The 23,736-nt window shown below is 45.2% G+C and overlaps 1 protein-coding gene across 1 annotated transcript in view; it reads left to right on the plus strand.

Annotated features, from left to right (window-relative positions):
* Spon1 (spondin 1) overlaps positions 1-23,736 on the plus strand; it is a 279,501-nt gene that overhangs the window by 8,936 nt on the left and 246,829 nt on the right. Inside the window, exon 2 of the mRNA XM_021201343.2 lies at positions 16,003-16,109. Coding sequence (XP_021057002.1) covers positions 16,003-16,109 — 107 coding nt within the window. The remainder of the gene's footprint in view (positions 1-16,002; positions 16,110-23,736) is intronic.

Here is a 23,736-nt window from a genome sequence, read left to right on the forward strand (position 1 = left end):
CCCTTGTGCTGGGTCATATAAAGTTTGCAAGACCAAGGGGCCTCTCTTCCCAGTGATGGCCGAATAGGCCATCTTCTGCTACATATGCAGCTAGAGACACAGCTCAGGGGCTACTTGTTAGTTCATATTGTTGTTCCACCTACAGGGTTGCAGCCCCCTTCAGCTCCTTGGGTACTTTCTCTAGCTCCTCCATTGGGGACCCTGTGGCTGTGAGCATCCACTTCTGTGTTTGCCAGGCACTGGCATAGCCTCACAATAGGCCACAATATCAGGGTCTTTTCTGGACTTCTTAATCACTCTCTGAAAGCCAATGGGAAGAAACACCAAGGGACATAGTTTTGCTCCCAGACTTCCATATGACTGATTCATCCTCTCTAAGTCTTGGGTATTAAGTTGCATCTATAAAGAGGCTTCTCTGACCACCACTTTATGTTTCCCATTGGGCTTTTTTTTTTTCCTGATTTATTTTCTTCGCGCCCTGAAGCTCTCTCTGAAATAATCATGTTTATCATCTGCCTCCTCCATCTAGAATACGCGCTTTATGAGAGCAAAGCCTTTGTCTTTCTTATTTTATCTCCAGTACCCAGAATTGTGTATGGCCAGCAGGCATTAAATCATTATTTGTTGGAGGGGGGCGCCATTTAAACCCAAAAGTTCCTGTGTAAGATCTGCACCCTCTCCTTCTTAGATCAGCTAGACTAGGGAAATCACATCTTCCTCTACCAGAAAGGTGAGCACCAGAGGATGGCACTGGAAGAAGTCAAGGCTGTCCAGAGGGTGGCAGCAGAGAGAAGGAACAGCTGTTGCCCTGGGACAGGCTGGAGGTGGGTGACAGGCAGATGCGTTCAAAGATGAGAGAGGCTGCAAAAGTGAGGAGCAAGGGGACAGCAGAGGGAGGGGCTGCTAGCCCACACCTGCGCTCTCAGAGCAGACACTCAAGCCCAGACACAGACTGTGAAGGTGAATTTTCCTGAATCCATCCGTAAGGATTGGCAAACCCAGCAAAGGATTGGCTTTCAAGACTATTTTTTCTTTTCCATATTTTCCATTTCCTATGCTTCCCCAACACCACCTATCTTGCCTTCAGTCTCAGTATCTCACACTACGGTCCTATTCTGTTCCTGAGGAATACCCTGTTTCCTTTATACATCAGTTGCTTCTGGAATTCTGTTATAGTAACATGAAACTGAAGAGTACACCTCTGGCATACATTCAGGGCTGCTACAATCCTCTGCTTGGACGACGTGGAAGGGGTGCAGAGGACAACCATGAGCCCCTTTGGGCAGCAATGCTCACAGCCTGGAGAAGTTAGAGCTCCGCTGACTTCACCGTTCTTCTCAGCTGCCTCCCATTGGACGACCACACATCCCCAGTCCCTGATCTTTGAAATCACACAAAATAAGGTGTTTCCTTGGCCATATGTCAGCCCTTGCAGTACATATGGGTAAATAGCTCTCTACCCTGGCTTCTCTTCTGACTAAAATGCCATGTCCTATTTCTTCAGTCATTCCTATGGGAGACATTCCTTCTTCCTGTGCTTTGTACTCCAGATGTGCTCTGATAGGGACAGAATGGTTTTCTTCCTGTCCTGGACACGGTGTGTGTGAGAGCTTGCCAGGTCTGTGTTGCTTTCTTGGCAGCCCTGTCATGCGCTGGAATCACGCTCAACCTGCAGCCAACTCAGATGCTTGCTGTTTTCATGGAAGGTTACTGTGCTTCCTAACGGCAATGTGTCTATGGATAATATCCTCAAAAGGTGCTGTAACCTCTGAGGAGATGTGGTCACGCCTCCAGTCTCTCACCTTCTCCCTAATTCTTAGCTCATGTTCTGAGCAGATTTTCCTACCATGTGCCCTTGCCATAATGGAGAATTCCCATAACAGACCCCAAACCATGGTGCCATGAGACCCTGTTCTATACCTCCAGAACTGTAACCTAAAATTACTTGTTTCTCTGCTGCTGTGTTACTGTAAGAGAAAACTGATTGGTAGATATTAGCCTGTGCTGTGACTGGTCAGCTTGGAGAGGGAATTGAGACAAGGTCTTGTTTTTTTCTCTATAAACCTAAGCCAGCCTCTAACTTAGGAACCTCTTGCCTTAGCCCCCAGCCTCTGAACTGAGATTACAGGCTTGTGTGCCCCGCCCCGACCCCAGCACCACCCTGAACATATTTGATGCGCTTTCCCATTGAACTTCTAGCATAATTTCTGGTCAGCCATTCATGATTCTGTCACAAGGAGGTTTGCCTACCTAGTGTTGTTTTAGACTAGCCACAGTTCTTATAAACAGGCCTAATGAGCCTTTATCTAAACTGTTCATTGGAATCTCGAGCAGACTAGAACTTAGGGCTGAGCTCATAGCCACCCTTTAAGGTCTTTGCCTAAAGCTGGCACCTGGTTCAGCACTTTGAAGTAAACATCCTGTTGTCACCCCAATGACATTTGTCAACTGATTGCCATCACCCAGTCACTCACCCTAGTATACTTATGAATACAGTTTCCTAGGTCTTATGGTGTGACTCTAAAATGCCCCTTGAAGTTTTGTGCACCTAAGGCTTGATTGACAACCGATGGTCTTTGAAGAAGTAATTGAACCCCGAAGACTCTGACCTAATTAGTGATGGATTCACTGAAGGATTCATGATTTAATGACAGCATAGGTAACCATATGTGTTCTCATTGCATTTCTGTTGCTATGATAAAATACCCTGACCCCTTGCTCCCCCCAAAAAAACCTTAGGGGAGACAAGATTTATTTGGCTTACAAGTCTAGGTTGTAGTCCATCATTGTAGGAAGTTAAGACAGGAACTTGAGGGAGCAAGTCATGTCACATTCAAGAGCAGAAAGAGAATGCATGCATGCATGTTAGTGCTCATGTAAGGCTAGGTCTCTCTGGTCTTACACAGTCCAGGGTCCCAAACCAGGGAACCGTCTTGCCTACTTTGTTGCTGGGTCTTCATACACATTGGTTAAAGACAATCCCCACAGACATGTTCACTGCCCACCCTGATCTAGACAGTCCCTTACAAGAGACTTTCTACTCAGGCAATTTTGGGTTCTGTCAGAATTAACTCTCACAGCCTAGTCAGATAAAGCAGGTCACTGGATGTTCCAGAGGAGTGAAAGGAAAAGTGTGGGCTCAGATCCCCAAGATGGAGGGACAGAGGGCAGGGATTTGGGGCAAAAAGAATAGATAGAGGAAGAGGGAGAAGGGGGAATCGAGCAAAGGAGAGGGGAGCAAAGGGGCAAGAGAGAGGGCCAGGGTTATTTGTCCCAGAGAGAAGTGGCACAAAGGACTGCCTCTGGATAGAGAGGAGACAGACTTGGCATATAGGAAAATGGCACTTTATAAAGGTACAAGGATGTTAGGATAGGGTGTTTAATTTTAATTGGCCGTGTTAGTTAGGGGAGCCAAAGGGGGCTTTTGATTGCTGGATTTCAATACTTTGAGAGCTGGACCTTGGTAGTCAGCCTCCGGAGAAGGAAGTGGCCAAATAAGGGAACAGACCTTGGTGGCTGGCTTCAGGAATGTAATCTAACATTTTAGCAAGGGGGGAGGGGCAGGGGGGGAGGAGAAGAGCAAGTCATGTTGGCCACATTCAAGCTGGCCAGAGTTGCTTCAAAGAATCTGTTTTGTCTATGCCACCTCTCCCTCTTCCTCTCCCTCTCCCTTCCCCTACCCCCACCACCTGCTTCCTGGCTGCCATGGGAGTAAACAACTCCTTTTAGCATGGTTTCCTCTCCTGAGGCTTTTCCCTTGCCACAGGCCTAACAACAGTGGCGCTAACACATGCAGATGGACAGAATCCTTAGAAGCCCTGAACCCAGAAGAACCCTCTCCTTTCATTGGTTCTCCTCAGGTATTTTGTCACAGTGACAGGAACTTAGTTGGGATTCTTACAGTCCATGCAGAGTTGCTGATTGCTTTGCTTCAACGTCAGTCAGGAGTTTTTCATTGCAACAGATAGGACAGAATCAAATTAACTGGGGCAAGGAACAGGGCACAATGATCCCCATGTTTGGGAAGCCCAGAGCTAGGTCTGCTTCAGGCAGAAATGGAGCTGGGAGCAGAGACTCATGGCCCGTCTGCCTGCCTGCTCCGTCTGCCTGCCTGCTCCATGCTTCTTCCCCTTCCTTCCCTTCCACCTGGCTTGCTTTCTCCTTTCCTTCTTTATCTATTAGCTGGGCTTCCAGCTAATACCTATTAGCTATTGCCTTCCTTATTTTCTTTATTATAAATAAATTTTCTCCAAATGACAGAGCGGATATCTGCCAACAACCTTTAGTGAAGAGTCTCCTGGCTAGTTCTGTGACTAAAAGAAAGGCCCCTACCCTTTAACTCCAAGATGAAGCGTCTCAGGGAAATGGATCCTGATCAGCTCAGCGTGCGTGAGTCACATCCCCGGGAGACTAGGGCACAGAGGCAGACTGGATCTGGGCTCAGTTCATTGTATTTAAGGAGGGAGACAGGGGATTGGCCACATGGTCAGGGTAGGAGGACCCATAGAGGTCTTCTTCGGTTTCCTACCTTTGTGTGTGTATAGCCTGGCATATTGCTGATTGCTCAGGAATAGCTTCTTATTTGTGTAAGTCAACCATCTATTGCAGTAAGCAACGTGTCTGAGACAATCAACTTTCTAGATGAGATGTTGGCTGGCATCCGATCATGGTCAGGTGGCTCTACCTGTCTTGGCTTGTGGCAACATAGCACATCATGGTGTGAGAATGTGTCACCTGGGGAGTCTTGTTTGCTTCATAGTAATGGGAGAGAGAGAAAAAAAGAGAGAGCGACAGACAGAGAAACAGAGAGACTGAAAGGGGAAGAATGAACACCCACAGTTTCCAAATTGCCTATGAGAGCATAATCTTGATAAATAAATCTCTTCCCACTGATCCCAACCTCCTAAAATTTCATCATCCTCTCCATAGCCCCAACACATGGGCCTCTGGGGACATTCGCAGTCCGAAGTCCAGCACCGTTCTGCCTCGTTTCATGGCCATGTTGTTCAGCTCAGGGCTTCCATCAGTCTCTACGCTGTACTGTGACGAGGTGACACAGAGGGAGGAGAAGGAGCCTTCATGGTGACACTGCATATGATTCATGCGCATTATCCTCTAATCCTTGCAACAAATCCACAAGCTGATGACTGTGATCTCAATTTCATGGAGGACACAGATTCATTTTTTTAATGTACTTTATTGATTTAGCAAACATTTTATGGGCTCATGATTATTAATTCATTAGCTAGACTAATGACAAGACAGGTAAACAGTATTCCAGCTGGTTTATACATAAGGAAAGTGAGACAAAGGCAAGTTAAGAAGTGCCTTGCCCAAAATTGTACAAAATAAAAAGAGGGGGAATTTGGAACTAGGACTTTTAGTTATTTCCATTGTGTAGGGATGGCCTTTACAACTTTCAGGGTGTACAGTCTCACTTGGAATGGGGGGGGGTGGGTTCATCTCCACCTGAAAATACTGAGAATATCGGCTGCTGAAGGGAATGTAAGGAAATGCCACAACCTGATCCCACCGGCCACACTCACTCACACTGGGTCACTACTTTCCTCTCTACCCTTCCCTGATGGCTCTGCCCTACTTGGCTGGGTAGAGAATGGTCCTAAATTTCTTAATGCAACATGTGACTTCTACTTCCTGGAACCCTTCAAGCCAAGCAGATGGGGAGCACCTTGCTCTTGTGGCTTACTTAAAGCTTCAGTGATCTATGAGCGCGTGTATAAATTGAGGGAGGAGGTCCATTGTGGTTGAGGCTTGAAGTCTTAGGCACCTCAGGAGCACACAGGATGCAGATGGCCAGGGCTGGTTATTTGGTGATGCTGGGACCTGATTCTGCATGGAGCCAGGGGACTGGGGATCTGGGGATCTGGGGATCTGCTTCTGAAATTCTAGAGGCAGGGTAGAGGGTGATGGGACTCCACAGGGCCTGAAAGAGTAATAGGTGCATAGCTTTCGACAGGTGTCCGTGTGAGATAGCTTTTATAAAACAAACAAACAAACCAAACAAACAAACAAAAAAAGCCAGAGACACTCTTACCACCCAAGTAGCGTTTAGCCCAGTGGTTCCAACCCCTGGGCCCAAACACCAGGAAACACTTATTTCTAAAGATCTTAGGAATGGAGACACCACTCAGTAGCAAAATTACAGATATAAATTTATGGTTGGGGGTTCTTAAAACCGACAGAAATATGTTTTCTGCTGCTCAAGATCCATAGGTTGAGAACTGCTGATGTAGAGAAAGCGTATAATCCAGCGATCGCACAGCCTCCAGCCTTCCTGAAGTATAAATCTGAATGGACATTCTCATCTCAGACTCCCAGTACTTCTCAACATCTTCCGAGAGGTACCCCTACTTCCTAGCAAGGCCTAGAAGATCCTCAACCACTTATATCCTGCTTGTTCCTCTCATCTAGTCTCTGAAGAGACTCTAACTTCCAGCATGCATCCTGGACAATATAGAAATGGTTCTGGGTTTTGTGTGGCTTAACAGGAGAACCAGATCACCAGAACCAACTGAGACCCAAAGCCAAAGCTTTATTCAGGGTCCAAACTGCCAGGCTGTCCCTAAGAGAAGAGAATATAGCCCTGCTGGAAAAGAGTTTGGGGCTTCATAGGGTGCCTTTAGTTGGATGGGAGTGTCCTGAAAGAGAAATAAAGGGGAAGGAGCCTTCAAAAGGCAAAAGAGGAAGTTTTACAGGGTAACACTGATGGGAGGTTCTGATTACTGGTATAGCAGTAGGCTGTGGTCACACTGTTCTGCCAAGGCAAGGGGTCAGCACACTTCTGAGAACAGTAGAATGTTCAGTTTCCATTTCCTTTACTGGGTCCTACATCGGCCATCCATCTTGATGTTTTGGGTCACTCCATCTTGGGTCAAAGATCTGGGCCAGCCCAGCAGTTTCTAGAGACAAAGCTAGCCCATGTACCTAGTACACGCTCCTTCTCTCTGCGGGCAATGCCCTGTTCCTCACTGACAATACAACTCAGATGCCCCTCCTCTTTAAAGCCCCCTTCTCGCGCTGGAGGTAGACTCCGACGATCCCTTCTCTGAGCTCCCAGAGCACGTTTTTCCTACCCCCTAATACCTCTTGCACATGATCAAGAGGTACATTTTCCTCTCAGCTATTAGATTATGTGTTCCTAAGTGGCAGAAGCCATGGCTTTTTTCCTTTAAAAATGTGGGGGTGGGAATGTACAGGTCAGATCAGGTACTCAGTAAATACAGGGTGAGGCCGGGGCTATATTTACTAACCATCCCTTACCCAGCCGGGGTTCGATGCCCAGCACTCCAAAGCTGCAGCAACAACAAAAAGTAAATGGGTGGGGAAGCAGGTGTGTCATACACTATGAACCTTAAGAACATCTGGCCGGAGCAGAAATGATCCAAGTGTGCACAGAAGACAAATGAGCCTTCCCTCTTTCATGCATTCAAGAGGTACTTACTATATGTGTTAAGAATTAAGACAGAGTTGGTTTGTGGTTTTCTGAAACCTCTGGATTGTTAGGAAAGGAGCATGTATGACAAATAATTTCATAAATATATATATTTAATTGAGTTAGAGGTATTCAAGAAACACAAGAGGGTGTTGTATTATGTAGGAGTGGAAGGAGCAAGAAGGTCCTACACACATGTGAGTATGACAGACCACAAGACGTTCAGTGTATTGTGAAGGTTGCACCAGCTCTCTCTATAACTTGGTACTGTGAAGACCACTCCCAATAGACCTTGGTTGGTGCTGACTGGCGTTTTCCTTCCGTAATTTCCCCTGAGGACCAACTGTTGACCGATGAGTCTGCTGAGTATCGTGGTCCCCATGACGATGGCCCTCACCATCACAGTCATCAGTGTCCTCTCCCCATCCGCAGTGTTATCACCACACACACACCATCACCCTCGACATGCTGTATCCTTGACCACTCTCGCCCCGGTTCCAGATGCTGACCGTTGCCATCAGTGTGAATTTACCTCATCCTTACACTTCTGTAAGGCAAGGTCACTCACCCCTCCCTTTTTAAAATGGGGAAACAGGACAATTAGGTCACTTCCCAGGATTCTCCTAATTATCCAGTGGGAACTCTGGTGTTCTAATCCTGAATCTTTGCCTTTTACCAGTTCCCTGTGTGTGCTCACAGGACGACTCCAAATAGCCTTTCTCTCTCTGGGTCTTTTCTATTTTGTATTTTTAATCCTTTGTAAGCATTTTTCTCCAAGTTTTGGATCTCTTAATGGCCTCTCCTGGGAGGCGCTGGGAGGAGTCATTAGAGAGAAGATCCTATTATTTATCACTAAGCAGTCATCTTTGGTTGTTACTGGGATGCAGAACATGCTGTAAGTCTGTGCCTTCCTTTCTAATGAAGCCCACCAGATGGATAGGGCCTCCTGACTGCCTTCAAATTAAACTGCGTAATAACATCATTTCCAGTGGCAGTTATGCCTGAAACCCCATGCGGAGCTCAGCTCAGCCTCCAGAGCGTCCATCTTGTGTGATATATTTCATAGGCAAGAAAGGGTATGACCCTAGTTTTCTAGAACATGCAGGAATGCAGCATTCTGGGAAACCAAACTTACAGCTAGCTTGTCAAGTGTCCCAAATAAATGTACAGGAAGACGGCTATTTGCAATCAAGAAAAAAAATGAATAATTTAATCACACATCACATGACAATGATTATCACTTGGTGAAGAAACCAGTGTAGCCAGAATTCACATGAAGAACTGGGACATGACCAAGGCTGTAGTAACATCTGTGTACACTCCATGTCACTCTCCCTCCCCCTAGCACCAGAGATTGCCTGGTACAATCTTTTATGTAAGTATTCACCAATGCAACCATGCCATTTCTAGTCTCTCTGTTCTCTCTGTCTCTTTTCTCTTTCTCTCTCCTTCCCTCTCCCTCTTCCCCTCCCCTTTCTGTATGTGTTTGTGTGTGGTATATGCATTGCTCATGTGGACATGTGCACATGTGTACTAAGGCCAGAGAATGAAATGGCATGTCTTCCTGGTTTGCTATCCACCTTATGCTTTGAGACAAGGACCCTAACTGAACCTGGAGCTCACAGATTCTAGCTAATGAGCTCCAGGGATCTCCCTGCGTATGCATCCCAGTCCTGGTTATGGATGTACGCTGCTGTGCTCAGCTTTAATGTGGGTGCTGGAGACCCAAATTCCAGTTCTTATTCTTGCACGGCAACTGTTCTACTGACTGAACCATCTCCCAGCCCTGCCATTTGTATTCCGTTGTGTCAGTTTTTTTTTTTTTTTCCAACTTGGGATTATCTTTGTGACTTATGCTTGCTACATCCACTGGTACAGCACAATTTGTTCATTTTTGTTAGCTTACACTTGCTTACATGACTGTGTCACCATTTATCTGTTCCAACTTAGTGATGTTTCCAATTAAATGCTACCCTGAAGGACATCACCCCAACTATTCTCCCAAGAGCACTTGATGCACATAACCGTGCATTTTGAAGTTGTGTAGTGGGGCCTTGGGAAACGTGTGTGTTCAGCTTCAACAGAGTGCTAAAGAGCTTCCCAGCAAATGTGCTAACTTTTACTTTCCTCAACAACATGTGAGAGTTCCAGTTAACAGCATTTGGTATTAATTCTTCATATTTAGTCAATCTGGTAGCTGTTCAGTAGTGTTTTGTTGTTAATTTAATTTGTATTTCTCTGTTGGCTAGCAAGGCACCTTCACCCAGTATCAGCTCATGCATTTGCCTATTGCCTTTTCTGTTGAGTTGCCTTTCTTCTTGATTAGCAAGACTTGGTATATTTTGGATGACAGTTAGATATTGACTATAGGATTGCAAACATCGTTTACACCCTGACTTGCCCTTTCCCATTTTGTAATGTATTTTGACAAGAAAAGTTCAACAGCACCTCATTTATACACCTTAGGCTTTATGACCGTTGCTGTATTATGGACTTATCAAATGTTTTGTGCTGTGATGTTGTTGACACACTCACTGTCTTATACCACCACCTAAAACCTTTATCATATCGCATTTCATGTAACATGCCAGTCTGTGTAGATTTGCTTTGTGTACAATGTGGCGAGGACCACCTGTGGCTGCACTTGACCAGTGGTTTCCTATACTGCTGTGGATTCTGTATCATCTGAGTTCCCATAGCTCTCTGGAGCCTTTTTTTGAGCCCTCCACTGTTTAAATGGCTCAGTTTTCTTTCCTTGTTGTAGAGCACTGGCTTAATTTCCATAGCTCTGTAAGTCCTCATATCTGGAAATAATAAGCCCCACAACTTTGTATTCCTTTCTCAAGATTGCCTTGACTATTCTTAGCCCTATGCATTTCCATATGACTTTTAGAAGTAGGTTCTATATATCATATAAAACACACTTGTACTTTCATTTAGACTGCACTAAATCTATGCATTCTGTGTGTGTGTGTGTGTGTGTGTGTGTGTGTGTGTGTGTGTGTGTGTGTATTTGTAAGAGGATTGGCATTCTTGACAATTGTGAGACTAACAGACCATGAGTACTATGTGGTGGTAGGCTTCATTGCACATCACTGATCACTGCCCTGAGCCCAGATGTGGTTCTAGCCCTTGAAGGACTTACAAGACTGAAGACAAACAGAAAACACAAAGTGACCTGCAGTGTGATAATCTTATTATGAAAAATAGCAACTACGGCTATTCTTTAAAAGGGATTCTTTACTTTTAAATATTTTATTTTATTATTTTTATTATTATTGTGTGTATGATGTGTTCACATGAGCATGTGCCTGTCATCGCATACATAGAGAGATCAGAGGACAACTTTGCCATGTCTGTTCTTGCCCTCTATATTTTCATGGGTTCTGGAGATCAGTCGGTCATCAGCCTTGCAGTCACTGTCCCCCTGGGCCATCTTGTCATCGCTCAGAACTACTGGTCACCGTCAGCCTGCTATATTCCAAGTTGCGATCTTAAAGACCTTACATGTACCCACTCATTTATGTAGCGTACTGACACTTGGAAGTAAGCATACATATTATGCTAATTGTGTAGGTATTTTTATGTAAAATATGCCTTTTCAGCTTTAATATGATGTGATTTCTGATAGGCTTTTTTTTTTTTTTTCCAAAGGGAAAATAGCTTCCAGATTGTCTTCATCATCTTAGGGATTTTTTATTTTACATTCATGAGAGCTAGTGGGGCTCGTGATTGCTTTTTTCTTTTTAAAAAGCTTTATTTATCTCAGTATATGTCTGTGTGTGCGTGTATGTGTGTGAGTGTGTGTGAGTGTGTGTATGTGTGTGTGTGTATACATTTGCATATATGTTTGTGTACTGCATTCATTCCAGAAGGGGGCGTTGGATTTCCCGGAACTGGAACTGCCTGACAGGAGATCTGGGAATTGAACTTAGGTCCTCTGCAAGATTAGCAAGTGCTCTTAACCATTGAGCCATCTCTCTAGCCCCAAAATTTCATAATTCCAAATCACCAGAGGAGAAGAAAATCCAGTAACTTCCTAAAAATTACCATTAAGTTCCAGACATGATTATTTTTATTTACTTTTCTACAAATGTTCAGGATTGTTTTTAAGAGATATAAAAAGTAGGGCTGGAGAATTGGCTCGGCAGATAAATAACTTTCTAAGCAAGCAGGGGTACCTGAGCTTGGATTTCCAACACCCACTGACACCAATCTCTGTTCTCTAAATGCCTATGCATACACACCCTCACACAGAGGTGCGTGCACGTGTGTGTGTGTGTGTGTGTGCATGTGTGTGTGTGCGTATGTGTGTGTATGTGTGTGTGAAGTGTTTATAGTCTTTAGACCACTGTCTGAAAATATGAGGTAAATATATACAAAAAATATATTTATAATGGCACAGGGCCTTATCCTGTCCCTTGTGAACTGGGTCAGAAGGCAAGCCCGGACTTCCAGAAGCATGGTATAGATATTACTATTATGGCTTACAGCCAGGAGAATACCCTTGACTAGGAGCAAGGTACTTGGATTCCAGACGACACCCTGTATGATGTGAACTTGAATAAATCTCTCTGCTCTGGATCTTGGAAGTCTAGTCACAGAATGGAAGGGGTTAGATCAGGTCACCTGCATATAAAGTGAGGAATCAGTGAGTTTAGAATCTGTATTAAATGCCTAAAACTTCTATTTATTTATGCATTTTTAACTTTTTGGGTCCTAGTCTCTCTATATATGTGTATGTGAACATATATGTTATACACATTCTAATATATATTTTTATTTACTAGTCTCTTCATTATTGCCATTAAAATGTTTCTTGAAGCGTATGCCCTGGTTGGCTTTAATTGTTAGCTCAACCTAGTCATGCGAGAGAACAGGCTTCACTGAGGAATTGTCTAAATAAGTTTGGTCTGCAGGCATGTCTTGTGGTGACAGTGTCTTAATTAATAATTGAATCAGGAAGTTCTAGCCCACTGTTGGCAGCACCATCCCTAGGCAGGTAATCCTGGGCTGTATAAGAAAGTTAGCTAAGCATGAGTCTGTGAGCCAGCCAGCCAGCAAGCCAACCAGCCAGCAGCATTCCTTCATGGCTCCTACTGTATTTCCTTGGTCATGAGTGAAGTCCCTGGTCAGAGATGATTCTATTTGTAATAGCAAGCAGGCCTGCCTTCTGGTTCCTGCCTTGTATATTACCTCAATGATGGACTGGGAGTGTCAACCAAATAAATCTTTCTTCTCTAAGTTGCTTTTGGTCATGTGTGTGTCACAGAAACAGACTGAAAGTAATATAGAAAGTAATTTTCATCTCTTATTTTGTATTTTATTTCTTGGCTTCCTTTTAAAATGTTCCCGAGTTCGAGGCCAGCCTGGTCTATATACAGAGAAACCCTGTCTTGAATTAAAAAAAAAAAGTTCCAGTGTCTTGTACAATCCAAGGCGTCACCACCTTTATTGGAGTCACCACCTTAGCCAAGGTCACCTCACTCTTTAAGGGTCTAAGACCTGGGAGAGATGCCGGAAGGGTTCACCATCAGTTTTCCTCCTTAGCCAGGAGTTGCTATAGTTACACTCACACCATCAGCTGTCACATCTGTGTCCTGTTTTGCTGGGGGCTGGGTTTGGTGTATTTTTGGTGTATGTGACTCTGGTGGTGCAAACTTTAGGGACAACTGTTCCAGGACCAGGGAAGGAAGTGGTCTTCTGGATCCTTCTCTGGAGTTTACCCTTGTTGGTCTTATCAATTTTCTTAGGGTCAGGACTTTAGTGGAGGCCCAGTGCCTGAGGTCTGTGAGGACCTGTTTCAGCCAGATACCCAGTGTCAGCATCTCCATCTGGGATTAGCGTTTTTTTTTTTAATCTTAAGAGGTCTCAGGTCTTTATGGTAAAGCCAGAGGAAGTGTCATACAAAAGGTGACAATTTACCCGACTTATGAAGTTTTCAGGGAATGGATGAATTTGAATGTCGCAGGTATATGAGGACCACGGGAATAGGTTCTGTAGGGCAGACTAGCAGGACTCCTCAGACACTGCCAGGGGTGAATCCCAGGACCAGATGCAGAAAGGGAGGCAGTGGGGCTGTGATTGGCAGGGCTGCTGAGGCGGAGTCTGAAACGCTTCAAGTGCAGTTCAGCTTATCCTGGGGCAGCAGCTACAAAGCGGCAGCCACTTGTCTGTGGCGTGCTGACTTCCCCGCAGCCCACTGTCCTCACACCCCAGGGCTTGGGTTCTGACCCTTAAGGACTTGAAATCAATGGGTCAGCAGAGGTGCTCCTCAAGGCTGCTCTGAAAAGTAAGCTCTCTCCAGCCTCAGGATGCCAGCCATTTTGTCATTCCCTGTCCCAAGGTACTTCATTCCCCCACCTCTGTAGTCACATGCCACGGGTCCCTTGCACAGGTCACACATTTTCTAATAAGAATACTAGTCATACTGAGTATAACTACTCTACTCTCCGCCCAACCCCCATAGTCTATTATAGCCTCCCCCACAAAGACCCCGATTCAAATAAGGTCAAATAAGGCCACACTTGCAGGTGCCCGCGGTCACAATTCAATATAACTTTTTGTAGGACATTTAAGCCATAACCCATAGCTTCCTGTGTAGGTCTGGGTGTGGGTGACTTAGGAGGGAAATTCCCCCAGGGGAGACGGGCAAGGGTCTGTGCAAGGACAGCAGTCACCGCAGACAAGCCTGTGATCTCCTGCAAAGTCTCTAAGGGAGGCTCTGATTCCCTGACCAGCTTGAAGTGAGTGTCAAGAACCCCGGGAGGTGTCTGTCCTCAGTGACAAAGAGCTGAGGCTAATGTAGGAGGCTCTGGTGGCTCGAGGATGATCTTTTAGAACAAAGTCACAGGTACTTGGTCACTAGAGGCCCACCAGTCCCAGGGTCACACTAAAATGACGAGGAAGTCCTGGTGGTGCTTCCCTGCTTCCAGCTGCTCTGGCCCCTTCTGCTCTTTCTAAGCGCTCCATTCTACTCCCCAGAGGTCCCAGCTCTATTGACTCCTCTGAGCCTACACTTTTCTGACCCCACCATGCTTCCCCTTCATTCTCTCTCTTCTTCGCTTTCTATTGGGGTTTGTAAAATAGATGGAGGTAGCCAGGTGAGGCATGACTAGTGAGGTGAACTAACCAATCACAGTATGGCACCTGGATTTTTTAATTTAAATTTTATTCTTATTTTATGTGTGTGTGTGTTGCTTGTATATATGTCTGTGCACTAAGTATGCTTAGTACCTGTGGAGGCCAGAAGGGGGCATCAGATCCCCTGGAACTGGAGTTACAGGTTTTTGAGAGCAGCCATGTGGGTACTAGGGATGGAATCTGGGTCCTTTGGGAGAGAAGCCAGTCTCTTAACTGCCAAGTCACCTCTCCACCTCAATATGTGTGCTTTTTATGCCTTCGAAGATCTTCTGTGAGAAATCTGTGTATTGGGGGCTCAGGAACCATCACTCTATTATCTGAGATAGTGGGGTTTTGTTTTCAATTTTAGAGCAATTAATTGTCATTACTGAGCCCATTTGGGGGAGTTGAGAGGACCTCTTGGAGATGATATAGCATGATGAGTACATTCAGGATACGAATCCAGGGGTGGAGTGTTAAGCTGGGAAGGAGACCCTTAATTCAGTGACCCTGAAGATGTCTGTTGACCTCTCTGTCTTGGATTCTTGTCTGCAACATTGGAAGTCTGGATGAGAGCATCCCTGGAACTTCTAATAGCCTGTCAGTCCATGTCTACAGCCTAGAATCTAGAACACAGACGAGAGATACATATTCACCTGAAGAAACTTGAGCATGACTTAGATACTTGGTGCTGGATCATGTAGATACAGAGGGAATGAAAACCCAGCCTTTTTCCTGAGGGAGCTTGACTGATTTGTCAAGTGGAGGAAGGATCAGGAAAGAGGGAGGCTGTGGGTAATGCCTGTGAGAGACAGACTTGGAAATAGTTATATGTTGAATCTGTTCATGATACCTGGGGCAGAATTTGAGCAAACACCAGGAGGCTGGAAGTGAGTTATAAGAAAATAAGGAGGTGTTTGGAGAGCAGAGAATAATGTGTGTCACCCTAGACATCTGAAAGGAACCCAGATTTCTCTTGGATCACCCTAGAAGAAGTGTAGCAGGGTGAGTTTATTTTCAAGATGGGAATTCCATTATCCCAGGGCTATCATTATCAAATTGAGATGATTAAGACAACTCCCCTTTCCTCTGTCTGAGTGATTAAGGGGGTCTTAAGGATGCTTGGGAGGTCCTGGTACAAGGATGGTGAATTTGAGACCAGCCCCAACCATACAACGAGGCTCTGCCTCAAAAAGAAATAAACAAACAAGTAAGTAAAGAAATAAATCTAGAAAGGATTTTGGGTCAGGCTTCAGATCTGGCTTAGCAAACTCTGAAACTGGATGAGAGAGCTGATGAGCCTTTACCCATCATCCTCTGCCCTGTACTCCACAGGGATGGAATGTTGACAGAGCTCTCAGGTCTGGTCATGTCAAAGGGAACACAATCGATGGCTGTGTTGAAGGTGGCTTTCTTGTCTCTTGCAGTGACACTTTCGGCTGCTCCTCCCTCCTACTTCAGAGGCTTCACGTTAATTGCCCTCAGAGAGAACCGGGAGGGAGATAAGGAAGAAGATCACGCAGGCACCTTCCAGGTAAGATGCCACTCACTGATGCAGGCTGTCCCAGCGTTCTTTCTTTCTTGCGTGGCAGTCAGAAAACAAATGCGGAATCCATGTAAAAGGAGAGGTTAAGCTTCATGTGTGGCTTTTCATGTGCCTTCTTGATGAAGCCCAAGTGGGCCAGCTCCATTAGAAGGACCCCACAATTGGTGGCAAAGGCTGCCAGCTTGTCTGAGGAGGCTTGGCCACCCTGCAGTTTGTTTCACTCTGGTAGATCCCACTGCTAGGCTCTGGGCTCTCTGTACACTTGGCGGCAGGCAGTGCAACGTGGAGAGAGTGCTCGGAAACTGGCTCAGGCTCCCTGTTTCCCCTGCAATAGGCATCTTGTGGTTGACTGGAACAAGAGCTCAGGACAGCCAGGCTGGAGGGAGTTCAAAACTCAGGAGAACGACGTTAAGGGAATGTGGAGACTGACTTATGAAGAGAGACAAAAAGAATTATGCATGCTTGGCTTGGCTAAATAAGCAGGCAAGTTTAGGAGGTGATGGTCTTTGAATGTCAGTTCTGGAAGAGCAGTTCCGTAAGGGTTTGGGGGTGGTGCTGCGCGTGACTGTGCAAAAGGCCACAGCAAGATGAAAGTGGGTCAGGAGAGGAAAGGGAAGCTCAAAGGCAAGACCCTGACAATAAGTCATATTTCACTGTGGAATAATCTTCCAAAGGAAGTGGCAGGGACATCGACCCCTCTCTAGCAAGATGTCAGAACACATCCTAGAGGGCTGGCATGAGCTGAGGAGGAGGCCCAGCCAAATCCATCCTGACCACTTCTGGTAGCCATTTCCCTTTGTTATGGGATTCATTTTTATCTGGAATTTGCAAACTCAGAAGAGAAAGTGGAAAACCAGGAAAATGTTTGCCCTCAGAACTGTTTTCTAGGAACTCAGAAGAATCTTCCCCCAAATACCTTGACCATCAGGGCCTTTTAATCACTTGGGTTCAGTTTGTAATTAAAGGTTGAAGCTTGTGACTTACAATTTTTGACATTTAGAACTATCTGTTCGTTTGCATGTGTATGCACACACACGTGTGCCACGGCATGCATGTGGAGATCAGAGGGCATCTTTCAGGAACTGGTTCTCAGGTCCACTATATGGGTTCTGGGAATTGACAAGGCTTCAGGCTAGGTTGCAAGTGTCTTTGCCCTGTGATCTATCTTGCTGTATCTGTTTCTGTTTCTTTTGGGGGGGAGTAGTTGAGGGACACAATCTTGCTATATAGTCCTGGAAGTTCCGGTACCCACTGTATAGCCCAGGCTGACATCAAAGCCATGGAAATCTCTTTGCTTCAGGTTTCCGAGTGCTGGAGTTACAATGGTCACCATCATGGTCAGCTAAAACTTTCTTTTCTATACACAGGAGTCTAGACTTCTGGTCTGTGCCTATTTAGATGACCTTCCTTGGAAGAGAACTCTGGGAAGACATAGGAAAGGGTGGCCCGATAGTAATAACGCCAACGGCTCATGCTTGCCAAATGCTTGCCGTCTACTGGGCTCCGTGCTGAGGACTCTCTCCCATATTAGCACGTCTTACTTTGGCTTGGGACTTCAGAACTTCGTATCTCTTCCTGATTATTTCTTATTCTTCTCTCAGAGCTCCTGACATCCTTTCTTGTTACCTGGCCATGGTGGGATTCTTAGCAGTATCAGCTGCACATGGGAACTTATAAATGCAAAGTCTCTGCTCACTGAGGCTGGATAAGTCTGACCTTAGAGCAGGGTCTGCTCCCTGTATTTTAACGAGCTGGCAAACCTGAGCTCCCATGGATTGAGAACCTCGGTGTACTGAGACATTGAGGGAGCCATGCCTTTTCCACCACTCGTAACAGGGACACATGCATTGATCGTTATCTATGTTGCCTTTATGTTACCTATTTGTTATCCATGGTACCTTTAGGTCTCCTGGATGACTGACGTACCCTCTAAGCAGCATGGTGAGCTAGGCACTATCGCTCTCTTTACATAGCACAGGCATCTGGGGGCTCAGAAGTCAGTAACTCCCCAAAGCCACCCAGCTCATGATAAAGCTAGGATTCAGATCTAACCCAGGCTCCCAGTTATAGCCATGTTCTTGGTTATAACCATGGGGTACCATTGGTGTATGCCTGTTTAGGGCAAAAAAGAGGCCCCACTGTATGAGGTTTTCTCGCTGTTGTTGTTTGTTTGTTTTGAATTGTTTTTATGGCAGCAGTGTGTGTGCAGGGTGCCTGATATTGTCAATTTCTTCTTAATTCTTGTGGCAACTTTCTGAAGTCAGGGTTGGTATTACCATTCCTCACAAGATAAAAACTGAACCTCCATAGAATTAAGTCAAAGCAAGCCAGCACCTCAAAACTCCACATGCTGGTCTAGTATTTTTTCCTCACAATGAATAGCTTCACTCTTGCCTTGCCTTCAAACCATTCAAACCCACTTGGTTCTCCTGGTTTCTGAGGTTCGTAGGGGGATCATAGACCAGATCCCCATTGTACCTCTCCTGCACCTTTCTACTATAGTGTGGACATATTTGTGTCATCTTTCATTGACTCGGTTCATTCATTCATTCATTCATTTGGTATCACAGTGTGCTTCCTATGCCATGCACTGACTGAGCATTGGGGACAGTGGTAAGACAAGCTGAGATTGTCCCGACCTGGTGATGTCCACTGTACCCTCCTTGCCATCGTCCAGTTAAGTCAGCCTCTGCAGCTGACAGAGAGAACAGGGAGTCAAGACATCGACTAGAATAGGAATACACAAATTACAAACACTGCTGCTGTTTTTGAAAATGGCATTATTTTTTTTGAAAATGGCATTTTAAAAGTAGCTTAATATACACTTCCATCTAACACCTTCCCTCCCTGGAAACTCCCTGGAGTACTTAGTAACTGCAAAATTTGGGTAAACTGAGGTTGGAGAGATGGCGCTGCACCTAAGGGCACTCGATCCACTTGCAGAGGACCCAGGTTTGTTCACAGCACCCACATGGCAGCTTACAACTCTCTGTAACCCCAATCCCAGGGGCTCCCTTGCCTTCTGTGGGCACCAGGCACATATGTTGTGCACATACATACACGCAGACAAAGCACTCACACACATAAAAAAATAAATAAATTTTTACAAGTTTGTGTAAATCTAGATAAAGACCACATACTCAGATCTTTTAAATATTTTAAAGAATATTTACTTATGCGTGTGTGGAGGGGATAAGGTCGACTCTACACACCTCTGTACACACGTGGAGGTCAGAGGGCAACTTGCAGAGTCAGTTCTCTCCTTCACAGTTGAGCTGGGTATTGAAAAGATCATCAGGCTTAGCAGCAAGCACCATTATTACCTGCTGAGCCATCTCGCTGACCACATCTTCCTGGTTCTAAAGGGGTCTCAGATGGCTTGTTACGCTTCTAAATGTCCAAGGGCTTAGCAGACAACACAGACTCACCCACCATACATAAAAGCAATGGAAAAAAAAATGGAGCTGCTTTGGGCTTAGTGGGGAAGAAAGGGGCCAGTAAGGGTTACTGCTCTGCTGGCTCCTGTAGATGTCCCCGAGAAGGGGTGTGGTCCCTCCTCTGCTCCAGCAGTGGGTTCCAGGGTGGCGGCATTGGCACACGAGGGTGCCAGAGCAGGAGAGACACTGGGTCGTTTTATGAGCTAGCTGGGTGTACTCATGGTTAATTGCAAGTGACAAGGAGTTCAGAGATCGTACTGTCTGTACAAAACTAACTCGCCAGTCTTCACAATTCAGCTCACTAAAAACAAACTGCTCCCTGGTCCCAGGCCCAGAACACAGTCCAGCTCACTCTTGCCTTGTCTCAGCCCCAGATGTCCTTTTCCAAAGGAGCTGGGTCCTTGTCACCCCATTTAAAGCTACACTGCCCTGCCACCTTGACCCTGAGCTGGATTCTTTGTTTTCTCTCTGCACCTACTCTTTGTGTTTATTAGCAAGGACAGACTGCCCTGCCTGTTTCTCTTGCAGAAATGTGCACTGTCTGTCCCTTCCACTCTGCCTCCCACGGGATGGGGTTTTATTTATCTCCTCTGTTGCTGTATTTCTCCACCCTCAACAAATCTGCCCAGCACAGGCTTGGACACTCGCATATTTATTGACAGATTTTTTTAAGCACACTGTTTGCACTGAAGTTCAAGATGGTAATCTTTCTGTTTGACTTGGGACCTGTGAGTGTCAGCTAGTCAAACAGTGAAAGTCTCAGGAACATTTGCCTGAGATGAGTCCCAAGTCCTGCAAACAAAACTCTTAAATTCTTATTCTTAAAACTTTCCATGACCTCATCAGCAACAATAAAAGTTTATTAACAACTAATGGATTCTGAACCATTTTAGAACCCCAAAAGAAGTCTTAACTTATTTGTCTGAAGCTGAAATAGTATCGCACGCTTATTCTCAGGAATAGTCCTTGTACTTATAAGAAATTTTCTTCTCATTACATTAGCCATCCAATCCTGAAGAGAAGGGTAATGTAAGATGTTGCCTTCTGGTCTGGACTGGGCTGCTGCCCTGTAACCTCACAGCAGCTGTGGCTACTCCAATAAGACCTAATTGAGATTGGGCTTGTCAATCATGGATGGGGCAGGAGCTTGGGAGGTCCTGTTCTTCCCCAAGGAGCCATTGGTGGTTCATGGCTACAGAAGAGGGGGAGGCACTTACCTCCCACCCATCCTCACACAAGCAACCCAAATTAAACTCAGGGAGACACACACACACACACATGTTCATACATGTACTGAAAATAAGATACATCTTAAAAAATTGTCATTTATAGAAAGTTGAAGGGAAGAAAAAATTATAGGAAGATGATAACTTTTGAGCTGCTTTTTAAGGAGGAAAAAATTCGTAGCTGGACAAGAGGAGCAATAGAAGAATGCATGTGAAGGCCTTCTGTCACTCTGTCTGAAGACCCATCACGTTTTAATGCTTCCCTAGATATTTGTGACAGGTCACAGTAAAGGTTTTTGTTTCAAAAAAGAAAAAACAGCAACAACACAACAACAAAAACTTAACAGGCCAAGGACTGGGACCAGTGCTAGGACCACCCTTCCCTTTGGGAACTCAAATGGTAGAAAGCATTTCCGTTGAGTTGTGATGCTGAACCAACGGTCATGGAGATACTTCCTGAGTGCTGAGATTACAGATGTGGACCACATTTGGCTCAGTCACCTATTTTTATCAAGAGCCTCAGAGCTGTATCACTGGAAGTGAGGATCAGATTATGGCTTGGCAAAAGTTTGCACACCCAAAATGACATTGTGAATACCTCTTTTCTATTTGTTTCCTACAGGATTTTAATTCTGTCCCTCTGCTGGAAGTTCCATGAGAATAGGAGCTATTGATTTCTTTCAGGATAATGCATTTGATATGGAGTTCAGATCTTACACACCATCAGAGCTCAGAAAATCTTTGTCACAAAACGCAAATTTATCTTCTCTCAGCTATCTTCTCATAAGTTAGGCATTCTGCACTACCTAGTTTTTCATCAACTTGATACATCTTGACAAACCTCCTCCAACAAGGCCACACCTCCTAATCCCTCTCAAATAGTTCCACCAACTGGGAGAACTAAGTATGCAAACATACAAACTTATGGGGACCATTCTCATTCAAACCATCACACACAGCAAAGATCATCTGGTGAAAGGAAACCTCCATTAAGAAAATGCCTCTAGCCGGGCATGGTGGTGCACGCCTTTAATCCCAGCACTTGGGAGGCAGAGGCAGGCGAATTTCTAAGTTCGAGGCCAACGTGGTCTACAGGGTGAGTTCCAGGACAGCCAGGGATACATAGAGAAATCCTATCTCAAAAAGATGAAAAGAAAAAAAAAAAGAAAAGAAAAGAAAAAAGAAAATGCCTCTATCAGATTGACTTGTATGCAAGTCCCTGGGACATTTTCTTGTTGAATGATTGGTGTGGGGGTGCCCAGTCCACTGTGGGCAGTGTCACCTCTGGGAAGATGGTCCTGGGTTATATAAGAACAGTGGCTGAAAGTAAGCCTGGAGAGCAACACCCCTCCATGGCCTCCGTTCCAGTTCCTGCCTATAAATTCCTGTCCCAAGTTCCCTTGTGAGGAACTATAAGCTATAAGCCACAAAAACTTCTTCCTCCTAAGCTGCTTTTGGTCATGGTGTTTAACATAGTCTTGATACCTTTTCATTGCCCTGTTAAGATACCATGAGCAAGACAACTTATAGAAGAAAGTTTACAGTTTTAGAGGGTGAGTCCATGACCATCAAGGCGAGGAACGTGGCGGCAGGTAGGCAGGCAGGCAGGCAGGCAGGCAGGCAGGCAGGCACTGTAGTAGTAGCTGAGATCTTAGAGTTGAGACAATAACCACAAGACAGAGAGAGAGAGAGAGAGAGAGAGAGAGAGAGAGAGAGAGAGAGAGAGAGAGCTAACTGAGAATGGTGTGGGCTTTTGAAATCTCAAAGCCCACCCCCAGTAACAAACCTCCTCCAACAAGGCCACACCTCCCAATCCCTCCCAAATAGTTCCATTAACTGGAGGAACTAAGCATCCAAACATACAAGTCTGTGGAGACCATTCTTATCGAAACTGCCATACATACACACACACAGCAAGAAGCCAACTAGGAAACCCTCTTATCCCCATTTTCAAACTAGGAATTAGAAGAATTAGAAGTCTGATCCAAGCATGGAACTGGAAAATGGCAGTGAGCAAAAATTCAACTGCTCCAGGTCTGCGTCATTTTCCCTGTTTCTCTCTTGTGGCTCTAATGTGGGAGAGGAAGATGGACAGAGAGCAACTGCTTGGCTCCCTACGTCCTTGCTGGGTTGTTCCAAGGACCACACTGGGTTTATGATCTGATATATCTGCCATGTCACAGGTCTCAGTCCTTCAAAGTTGGATCTTTGCTGCCATCCATGTCTCCGTTGATCCCACTGAGGGTCTGTTTCTGCCCCATATCTGGTCTCTCAAGAGCTCAGTATGCTCCTCTATTCTAATTCTCCCAATACTGTCTCACCCTGATGTTACATCTCCCCAGTAACTTGCAAGGCTCAGGACAGAGGCAGAGGGGGGCCATGGCCACCTCTCTGTTCCCATGTTCTCATCAAGGTCTGGCATGCTGGCTGGTTGATAAGTGTTTTCCAGATTGATAGATGACTGCTGCTGGAATGTCTGGCCCTGCCCACATGTTCACTGGCAAAGCTGGCCTCATGCTCTCCGGCATGGGAAACAGCATTTTTCCCACATCTATTTCTAAATGTCTGGAAATCATTTTCAAGTTCATGATAAAATTGTTTGGTAGCCTATAACTTTTATGGCCACAAGAATTTGTGTGTGTGTGTGTGTGTGTGTGTGTGTGTGTGTATCTACTAAGTAGTTTCTAAAAATACAGTAAGTTGGTCTGAGGGTGTAGCTCAGTGATAGAGCATTGGCAGCTTGGGTAAAGAAGGCCCCGGGTGAACACGGCATAATGAAACCAATACGTCTTTATTCTAGATCTATCATTTGATGATGTAGGGCTTAATTTTGGTTTTGCACACACTTGAAACCATGTTTGCTTGTTTGTTTTTTAAGAATTAAATTCAGAGTGAGTGGCTCATTGCTTACCAAAATCAGTCACCTGCTCTAGGATATTTTGGTTATGTTTA

This window comes from Mus pahari, chromosome 1, assembly GCF_900095145.1.
Source record: "Mus pahari chromosome 1, PAHARI_EIJ_v1.1, whole genome shotgun sequence".
In the NCBI taxonomy this organism is placed as follows: Eukaryota; Metazoa; Chordata; class Mammalia; order Rodentia; family Muridae; genus Mus; species Mus pahari.